We start from the raw sequence: 10,925 nt of genomic DNA on the forward strand, positions 1-10,925 counted from the left end.
TCTCTTTACTGAAGCTGCAGAAATTCAAACAAAAGGGGTGTGCAGTTCGGATGCCTTTGTCAAATGACATCGATTTAGTTTTGAGGGATTACACAACATTTGTCAAACTGGTTTTGGTTCTACATTGTGTCTCTTTTTAAGTTTAGCAATAGTTTTGGTTCATATTTGAGGGAGATTATAGTCTAAGGAGGTCTTCAGTTTTACTCTTTCTATTGCCTCCATTGGTTATAAAGGTAGCATTATACTTGACATTGCACCTACATGAGAACAATGCATTCATGTCTTCTTCTGGCTGATGAGAAGAATCATAATCAACTATGGCATGTTTTACTCTTGACCAAATGCGATAATCAGTTGCTATCCAATGTCAAGCTTAAGTGGCTGGATGATGGTGGGTGACATCGTGATGGTCTGAGCCACTGGGATCGAATGGACGGGCTTAACATGTGGACAGAGAAATGAAGAATTTTCCTTTTGCAGATGGACATTGTGGCCAAGTAGGAAAAAAAACGATACACCTTCATGAACCATTGCTCCATACAACTCTATCTAGGTTCAAGGCTCCAACAACGGCTATCATTTTGGTTCACATTGGATAATCAGGAGGGTGTTGCTGTCATTCTTAATGTGGGAGGAGAGGAGGTTTCATGCCCACAAGGTGGTTTTGATGCCATTCTTAGACCTTGTTTGGATGTAGCCGGATTTATATCAATCCACATGTGCTGAAATAGATTAGAGTGGAACTTAAACTAAATTCCACTTTGATCCACCCTAACACTTGTGGATTGAGGTGAATACGATAACATCCAAACAAGGCCTTAGTGTGGGAGGAGAGGAGGTTCATGCCCACAAGGTGGTGTTAGTGTCATTCTTAGTGCGGGAGAGTATTCATGCCCATATGGTGGTGTTGGCTGCACGGCCTCATGTAATAAGAATATAAGATCTTAAATTTTTTATTTATGGTTGCCAACAATATCTTTGGTATATTTTATTCAAATAGAGTGAAGATTGTTACGTAAAATCAATCCTATTACTGCAATCTATCCAAAATTCAAGATAGTCCCTCGGCAATGATGACTTTTGCTTCATTTTCCAATTTGCATGGCAAGGATGTGCATAACTGAACTTCGGTTTGACACACAGGTGTAACCCAATTGTTAAAAAAAATGTGTTAATTTTGCATTGGAAACCACAAATCAGGAATTAACATAACTATGCCATGCGTGAGGAAACAAAGTAATCAAATTTTAGAACTGGAACCATGGTGAAAGATAACTCGGTAGAAGGTAGGTCTACTGTCTTGACCATTACACGAGGCGGCACATGATGAAATTCCTAGAAGGATTCCGAAGGGCGTTTAGTGAACAGCCGTTGGACAGTAGCACTCTAGCTTGTCTTGTCGGACCTCTGCTGACAAACGGACGAGTTAAAAGAGGGTAATAACCAGTGTTGGCAGTGAAGAACCTCCACATCTACTTGCATCGGGGTGGATTCAACTCGACGCAACCTATTTTGTTATTAGGGAATGACTCCTGGCAAAGAATCTAGTGGAACAGTTAGCCTAATGTATAAGCAAGTAAACTTAAATGATTTCTAGGCTCGGAATGAGCTAACCAAAGGAACCTCTAGTAGGCGTGAAATTCATGATTAGAGATGGAGAATTAGAAAAATGAGATAAAATTGACAGCAAACTGATCTAGATCAGTTGGTTTGGCGTTCTTATGGTGGAACCTGTTTATGTGGGTTTAAGTTCTAAACTTAGCATGAATGATTGTATTTTTCTGAATTTAATCAAAGATTAGCGGTACTATGCTTTTAGGGGTAGCCGATATCTACGTCGACAGCGAGATGCGTATGGTGATTTTGTGGATCTCGTGATCTATCGGCTCAATTATTTGGAGATGCTCATAGGAGGTAGAGTTTGAGTACATGTGTTGATAGAAGTGATTGTGCATGTGTTTTGAGTATCTGTGTTATACCATGTAATTTAAAAAAATAAAAAAAGAAGAGAGGACGAGATGGGAATAGGAAAAAAAAGAAAAACATTTTAATTGAGCGGACCGTTGTTAAAGGGAATTAGAATAAATACATTTACTTCAACTACTTAGACACAGACACACAACACTAGCCATACACAAGACCTGTTTGGTTAGACTTAGGCCCTGTTTGGTTACCCTTGCTAAATTTTAGCTAGCTAAACTTTAGTCATTTTAGTAGCTAAAGTTCCAAACACATTGACTAAAAAAAGCTAAAATAGTTTAGTTCCATTAGTCACCCAAGAGTAGCTAAAATAATTTTAGCTAGCTAAAATTTAGCAAGGGGAACAAAACAGGCCTTTAGACACACAAAACTCAGACATATAAACCTGTTTTGTTGCACTTAGATAATTAAGGTTTCTTGGAGTTGGATCTCCGATGCCTAGAGTTTGGCCAGGGTCTAATCCTAACATTCAAACCTAGATCTATAGTAAACCTAAAAAAAATAATAAAAGACATATTTGGTTAGAGCGTCTGACCCTAGCCAAACAACTTCATCCAATCATGGACCACTAAAAATCTGATGCTTGAGATTATTACCTACTCCTTCCGATCCAAAAAGAATACAATTATGAGAGTTGTTCTGGTTAAAAAAACAACTATGAGAATTATGCTAGTCAAATTAGCATATGTTTGACCAAATTTATACTCCTAGTAAGGCCTTGTTTAGATACCAAAAGTTTTTGAAGTTTGATACTGTAGCACTTTCATTTGTATTTGATAATTATTGTCCAACCATAAACTAACTAGGCTCAAAAGATTCGTCTTGCAAATTACAGACAAACTATGTAATTAATTATTTTTTATCTATATTTAATGTTCCGTATATGTGTCCGAAGATTCGATGTGATTAAGAATATTATAAACTTTTGGAATTTTAGGTGCATCTAAAAAAGGCCTAGGTAATATTAATACGAAAACATATTTCATAGTTCCTATTTTATATCGTAAGTATCAGTATTTTTGATATAACTTTAATCAAACTTAAAAAAATATTTCCTTCTCTAAAAACTTTTAAAAATTGCTCCCTCCATCCCAAATGCGTGATGTCCACGTTGATTACAAAAATTGTCTTTTTTTTAAAGACGGAGCGAGTAGCTTATAGAAAAATGGAAATTGTATTTTTTTTACGGACCGGGTAGGCGAGCTAACTTTCTCCGGTTCTCGACCAAACAGCTGCTGCCTAATCTTTATGGTGGCAAACTTGCACCTTGTTTAGTTCCCAAAAATTTTAAAAAATCAACACTGTAGCACTTTCGTTTGTATTTGATAAATATTGTTCAATTATGAACTAACTAAGCTCAAAAGATTCGTCTCGTCAATTTCGATTAAACTGTGTAATTAATTTTTATTTTTATCTATATTTAATAATCTATTCGATGTGACGGAGAATCTGAAAAATTTTACAAATTTTTTTGAACTAAACAAGGCTTTGCCGAAGCTGCCTTCGCATACGATTTCCCGGCCCGCCACTTGAGGCCACAGACCACAGTGGTCGCGGCGCGCCATCTACTCCATGGAGCCGTTGGGTTGTTGTTGTTGCACGGACACAGCGTTCGGTTTTAAACTACACACAACTCATCGCGGCGGGAACGATGCACGTGTCCAGGTACACCCACAGAGGCCGACCTGTGGGGTCAAGGAAACACCCACTGCGGCTGTGACGTGGGGCCACTCAGCCGCCCCGTGGGCCGTGAGCACACGAGCAAAGCTGTCCCGCAACAGACCAGAGCGGACCGCGCGATCCCCCCCAAGATCTGCACCGCCGCCACTGACAAGCGGACCCCAAGCGGCTGCCGTGGTCCGGGCCTTCAATCAGGGCCAGGGAAAAGCAGACAAAAAAGTGTGCGGCGTGAAACCGTGGAAAAAAAAGCCCCTGGAAATTCTCGGTATTTACCGCCTATGGCTAGGCAGCAGCCCGAGCCCAGAGCCCAGCCGGTGAGCCGCGCGAGGGCCGCGAGCGCCAGCGAAAACGGCAGGCGAGCAGCACCCACGCTCCCAAAAGGCCAGAGGACGGGGACAAACACAGCACTGTGGCGCGGCACGCGCGGGTGCACTGCCACCACTGACCGAGGTCCAGCAGGCCCATCCGCGCCGCGTATCGCGACCCACGCAGTGCCTGACGCTTCGGGCCCGCTGAAGGTAGGGACCAAGTGTCAGTGAGAGGGCAAGACAGCAGAAAGGGCAGTGAGGGTGAGGAGTAGGACTCCACCCGTCTCACCGAGCCCCTCGTCAGTCGTCACGCCGACCGAGCGGCTGGCTGCCACCACGCCTCGCCTCGGGGCGAGCAGCAGCAGGAGGGGCAGGCAGGGCAACAACTCTTCTCTCCTCTCTTTTGGTAGATCCACCACCACCACCACCCGCCCGCTTGCTCGCCCACTCCGCCTGCCTTGCTCCGCTTCGCTTTGCTTCTGCTCTGCTCGGCTCTGCTTGCGGGGGTTTGGGTTTGGGTTTGGGGGGCGCAATGCGGTGAGGTGAGGTGGTGGGGCAAGGGAAGCGGAGCTGCGGAGGAGAGGAGAGGGAGAGGAGACGAGGCGAGATGGGGTGCGCGCAGTCGCGGATCGAGAACGAGGAGGCGGTGGCGCGCTGCAAGGAGCGGCGGCAGCTGATGAAGGCGGCCGTCGCGGCGCGGAACGCCTTCGCCGCCGCGCACTCGGCCTACGCCGCCTCGCTCAAGGACACCGGCGCCGCGCTCTCGGAGTTCGCGCACGGGGAGGGCTTGCCCCCGCAGCCGCCGCCGGAGGCGGCGGCCGAGACGGCGGCGCCCGTCGCCGCGCAGGGCGGGATCGGCGCGGCAGCTGCGGGTGCCTCGGCGTCGGGCGCCGACGCGATAATGCCGCCGCCGCCGCCGCTCGACTCGCTGCCGCCGCCGCCGCCGCCTCTGCCGGATTTCTCGCCGTCGCCGGCGAAGATCCACCGCTCCATCAGCATGCCGATGCCGCCGTCGTCCGGCAACAAGAATCCCGGCATGCTGCGCAGCGACTCCATTAGGGAGGAGGACGAGGACGAGGATGAGGAAGAGAGGGAGGAGGAAGAGGAGGATGACGGCCAACTCGACGACCGTCGGCAGCGGTTGCGCCACCGCCCGCCGGTGCCCCCGCCCTTGTCGCCGCCGCCGCCGGAGACGCCGGTGACTCCTCAGCCTCCGCCACCGCCTCCCCCGCACCCGTCGGAGATGAAGGCCGGAGTTGACACGTGGGACTATTTCTTCTCCATGGACGAGGAGATCATGGCGGAGCAGGAAGACAAGTACGTCCCGCCATCGCCACCGCGCCCGCCTCATTCTCCTCCGCCGCCAGCGGTCGTGCCGCTATCTGAGGAGTTTGAGGAGGAGCCGCGGACGCCGGAGATGGCCACTCCACCTGCGTCTCTGCCCCCGATGCCGGCGAAGCACTCGTCCAAAAAGAAGGGAAAGGGGAAGCTTAAGGCGGCGCACCATCAACACACTGAGTCGGCGCCGCCGGTCACACTGGTCACCGGTGGTAAGGCGGGTAAGGTAGCCCACGCCGAGATGCCGCGTGTCGACCTCCTCCGCGTGCTTGCACAAATCGACGACAGGTTCTTGAAGGCGTCAGAGAGCGCCGGTGAGGTATCCAAGGCGCTGGAGGCCAACAGGATGCATTACCACTCCAATTTCGCCGACAACCGAGGTCAGTGACTTGATTGTGCCCTCATACGTGCCAATTTTGGATGTTTAGTCTCCCAGGTGGCCTTTTGTGTCTGTTGTTGTGGATTTGTCAAAAAAAAAACAACCATTTTTGCTGATGGTGATAGTGATGCGATGGATTCTTTGGTAGATAGAGGTCAAGAACTAGTGTCTCAGAGGTCGGTGGTGGTGGTGGGGCTGTTGCAGAGTCAAGTGAGCTCCCACACTCCACTATCCCATTTTCCCCAACAGGTAACATGCGGGCGTACAAGACGTTTTGTAACTACTAGGAAGCTGTTTGTGAACAATGTTTTTGGGACAATCATTGGTGCACCATCGCTACATTATTGTTCTGTCTTACATAAGGAGTACGGTAGTCTGCATCTAGATCAATGGATGACATATTGTAACTGTGTACTGAACTTGGAGATGTAATTTTATACAGTTTGTCCTGTGTGTAAGCTTCATAATCTTGGCTGTGTTTTCTCTTTTATGGCGAAGTGGCAAAACCAGATTAGATCAATTGTGAAAATGTGAACTAAGGGCTCAATAAAATTGACAAGAATGAAGAGAATAAAGCATATGATATCTTCTTATGAAGAAACCAAATTCTTAGACGAACAATAAATTATCACTGATAGTATTGTGTTGCTAAATTATCACTGATATGTTTTTGATTTTAATAGCTGATGAAAACTGCCAGTGCTTTTATAGATATAGAATCATGGACAGGAATCATAGTGGTGGGTAGTAATTATATTACCTGTTTGATTTGTATATGCATAACACGTGAAATATTAATTGTGACTAAGGATGGATAATCAGTGTGCATTCCTTTTAGCATACAAGCAGGGAAGATTTAAGTGCTTTCTATCTAAACATGGCATTCAGAATATGTATGTTAATACTATGTAACTATGTGGTTTTTCATTAATTATCTGCATAGTGTGACACCTTGTCATTATGAGGTTCCCATGTGCAAAAGGCACCTCCATTTTTGTCTTCCATCTGGTCACATATGCTGGTCTGCTGGAAATTCTTCCTCATCGTTGTAACTAATTTTTACTTCCATTGCATTCTAGTCTCCCATCGTTGTAAAATTTTTTGTATTCAGTTGTCTTTGGGAAAATGATGGTGGACGCCATCAGTCACCTGTGTGCGCTTTCTTGTTCAGCTGTTTCAAAAATCAGCTGCCTAGCCTCTACCTGCCTAGGCACCAGGTGCCACTTTGGTGCATATCAACTGATTTCTACTTAGCTTTCCTGGCTGGCAATCAGGCACTAGGCGCCACCCCTGGCCGCCTAGCATAATACAAATTAATCTGTTATTATACAAAATTAAAAAAAGAGAGACAAGTTTGGCTTATTGTTTCATAGTAACAAAACTCTAGTGACATAGTTAAGAAGGCCTTTTTATTATGTATTTATGTTTAGAGGCCTCTTATGTTTATGCATTCTCCTATGTGATCCAATGGACTAAAATGTGTCATCACTGACAGTGAAGATCGCATAGCTATTTTGATTATTTTGTATCCAAATGCATAAGACTCCTTAATCTCCTCTGCTATTTTTTCTATAAAATGATTGCACCAGCGGATCAATAGTTATGCTGTATTCTTTTAATTTACTTCAGCATTATTCAAATAATCAAAAATACATTCTGCCATGCTTCACTTGCACTTAGTGTAATATAGCTGTCTACTTACACTCCCTCATTTGATCATGTTCACAATAACTTTTACAGGGCATATTGATCATTCTGCAAGAGTCATGAAAATAATTACATGGAATAGATCCTTCAAAGGAATGCAAAATGGTGATGATGGGAAAGATGACTTCGAAAATGATGAATTGGAGACCTTGGCAACTGTAGTAGATAAGATCTTAGCATGGGAGAAAAAGCTCTATGATGAAGTGAAGGTACATCTCATTACTTAGTTTTTTTATACGTAGCAATATGAACTTTTATATCCTGTACTGGTTCTATGGAATATAAGAATACGCGGAGATTTGGTTTGGTGCACCTGCAATTTTTTTTCCATTTTCTGCTGCAAGTATGTACTGGTTTTCAACTTATTGCCTGTCCTGGTGCCTTCCTCTAGTTTAAAGCACAAAAGGTGCATGACCAGGCACTAAGACAGGATCAGCACAGTAATAGCTCCTCAAGGAGTAACCAGGTGCACCATGCTACCATTGTCAACGTGTACAACTTTGCCTCCCAAGTGCAAGATACATGGTGCAGAAGCACTTGGCCCAGCTACTTCCCGCCGGATGGTCATGCTGGAATCCAGTGGATTGAGCTTCCAGTAGCTAAAATTGGAGTGACCATGAGTGGGACTGCTGAATCTGCTGCTATCCTTGACCCCTTACTACTTCCATGAATCATTTTGCCGACAGCGTTGATTGCATCAGTGCCCATCATTAAGGACAGGCAGAGGAGGAAAGGTGTGTGTGTGTGTGTGTGTGTGGGGGGGGGGGGGGGGGGGTAGGGAAAGGATGAGGCAGCAGTTCACTGCTTCTATTCGACTCCTAGTTTGGGCGGTTCTCATGGAGATGGTGGTTGAAGATGAAGCATGCCATCATTGTTCGTTTAGGTGGCTTCTGTAGATCAGATGGGAAAGAGTCCTAGACCCCAGTAGCGCCCAACAACATGGTTTGCGATGAGACATGCTGTGGGCTTGTTTGTTGGGCACGGTTCAACCTCTGACCTCATCTGTGGCTGCTGCCTTTTATCAGGCATACATGTGCCATGTGCGTAAAGGTGATTTAAAGATTTTGTGCCTAAGTGTGGCACTTTTGAGTGTACTGTGGAAGACCCACTGAAAAATATGTCATGTCAAATTATGGAGTATAAACTTTTATGTAGTTATGCTGCTTGTGAGTAAGGAATTTTTAATAGTGCACTAATCATAACACTTAAATTATGGCAGATAATCAAAGTAATATAACTTGTTGCAATATATGAATAGAACATATGGTCAATCATGTGAATGGAGGTTTGGCATCTAAATTTCTATCTGGCTATTGTAATCTTAAAGTTTGAAGTGGAGGTTCAGTGTCAATTTTCTATCTGTTTATTGTAGTCTTAAAATTTGAAGTTTGCATTCACTACACCACTTTATTAATATGTTTTTACATGTTCCCTAATATCTGAAATAAAATATAGTACCGATTGCATAAGTTTTCTGTAACATTTTTGCTTGATTAGAGAAGGATTAGGCAACTCTGTTATAGTTATAAATTTGACATTGATGTTTGTTTCATTTGAAGCATTTGAACTGTATAGTTTCCACATGGCTGTTGCTAAATTTTTCCCTTGTCCTCATCTGCACAGGCTGGTGAGATTATGAAGCTTGAGTATCAGAGGAAGGTTGCTTTGTTAAATAGACAAAAGAAACACAATGCTGCCATTGAGGTTCTTGAGAAAACAAAAGCTGCGGTAACGCACTTGCATACTAGATACATAGTTGATATGCAATCAATGGATTCAACTGTGTCAGAAATTCAGCATCTCCGTGATAATCAACTTTACCCAAGACTATTGGATCTTGCTGACCGGTACCTTATCTGGATCTTGTTTTTCTCCTATCATGCATGATGACAAACACTAAACTTTTCAGATGTGTTTTACTGTTTTTACTTTTTAGAACACCAATACATCATTTCGTTTCTGTGTTTGATATAGTTGCATGTAATTTTTGTGGAACCCCTGTATGCAGCACTTCTGATTCAGTAACAATCAATTTTAAGCTTACTTGCTGTGCATGGACAGGAATTATGTTTCTTTATTGGCATCACATATTGTTACACGCTTTGTTTGGTTTATTAATTTCTGTTAAATGAACGGTCTAGTAGCCCAACAGTTTTTATAATCTATATTTTCTGCTATCATTTCAGGATGGCAAAAATGTGGGAGGACATGCACATGCATCACGCAAACCAGTTGGAAACTGTCCTAAATCTGAAGTTAGTTGATATTTCTGATGCCAGAATTGAAACAAGTGATTATCACCACAGCCACACACGGCAGCTGCGATATATTGTAGATAAGTGGATCACAAATTTTACTGACCTCATGAACTATCAAAAGGAATACATAAATACTCTCTATAGCTGGTTGAAGTTGAACCTTATACCCATAGAGAGCAGCTTGAAGGAGAAAGTAACATCGCCACCCAGGATGCAACAACCTCCTATCAAAGCATTTCTTCAAGCCTGGAATGAGCACCTAACCAAGCTGCCTGATGATCTTGCCAAGACAGCCATTGTCACTTTTCGAGCAGTCTTGGATACCATATTAGGTGTTCAAGATGAGGAGTTGAAACAGAAGGAGACCTGTGAGCAGACTCGTAGGGAGTACATGCGTAAGGCCCGGGCTTTTGAGGACTGGTACCACAAGCATTCACAGCGCAAAGCGTCCGACGTTGATCCAGAGAGCGGCGAGGGGATAGGACATAAGGATGCAGTCACAGAGAAGAAATTCGCGGTGGAGAGCTTGAAGAGCAGGCTTGATGATGAGATTGAATCCCATAATAAGCTATCAAAGCAGGTTAGGGAGAAGTCCCTCTCGATCCTGAAGGCACATCTGCCAGAGTTGTTCCGGGCTCTGACCGACTTCTCCAGCGCCTCTTTTGATATGTACTCAAAGCTGAGGCTGATGTCATTGATGCAGGATCAGGGAAACAATTAGATGGATAATATGTACAGGAGTTAGGATCAGTAATATCCCTCTGTCTGCAAGTGTTGTAATGCATGTGCTGTCCTACCCTTTTTGTGGTATGTGTAATAGGCTAGTAGCTCTTTAGGTGAGGATAGTTGGGGATGGTGCCTGTTCTTGTTTAATTTATTGAATTGATGAATTCATCGGGTACTTTAGCGTGGACATGCTGGATAGTTAGCTTGTGATGAACTGGTTTCCCATCTGTGAGGGTGAAAGCCGTGGTCTATGTAAATGGCAAATTTTGTTGTGATATTCACCCTCCAGTTTTCTGAGGCACCCGTGACAAGTAGGGAGAACCTGCACTGACCTGAATTGACACCTGCGTTTTCTTTTTTGAAGATATCTACGTTTTCTCAGATATGAACGTAAAATATTGCTTTATGGTGCTTTTATCAATTTGGGTTCTGAACCTGATTTATCTGTCTTTTCTCCCGTCGGTCTTCAGTCGCAACGGAACCTGTGATGCTGTATTGCTGTTGCACTGACAACCTTTTTTTTTAAGGAAAACATGTTTCCATAGATTA

The 10,925-nt window shown here is 44.2% G+C and overlaps 1 protein-coding gene across 1 annotated transcript; it reads left to right on the forward strand.

The window, feature by feature from the left end:
* On the forward strand, window positions 4,279-10,677 carry LOC8076865. Its single transcript, XM_021448323.1, has 4 exons — window positions 4,279-5,686; window positions 7,426-7,601; window positions 9,016-9,239; window positions 9,579-10,677. The coding sequence occupies exons 1-4, from the start codon at window positions 4,576-4,578 to the stop codon at window positions 10,369-10,371; spliced, it is 2,304 nt and encodes a 767-aa protein (XP_021303998.1). The 5' UTR covers window positions 4,279-4,575; the 3' UTR covers window positions 10,372-10,677.

Source organism: Sorghum bicolor, chromosome 9, assembly GCF_000003195.3.
Source record: "Sorghum bicolor cultivar BTx623 chromosome 9, Sorghum_bicolor_NCBIv3, whole genome shotgun sequence".
Lineage (NCBI taxonomy): Eukaryota > Viridiplantae > Streptophyta > Magnoliopsida > Poales > Poaceae > Sorghum > Sorghum bicolor.

Bases quoted from the DNA above. Each gene is read 5' to 3' on its own strand.
- LOC8076865 (XM_021448323.1), top strand. From the start codon at position 4,576: ATGGGGTGCGCGCAGTCGCGGATCGAGAACGAGGAGGCGGTGGCGCGC. The intron at 7,602-9,015 runs GTACATCTCATT...TCATCTGCACAG, and splicing joins AGCTCTATGATGAAGTGAAG to GCTGGTGAGATTATGAAGCT. The intron at 9,240-9,578 runs GTACCTTATCTG...CTATCATTTCAG, and splicing joins CTATTGGATCTTGCTGACCG to GATGGCAAAAATGTGGGAGG.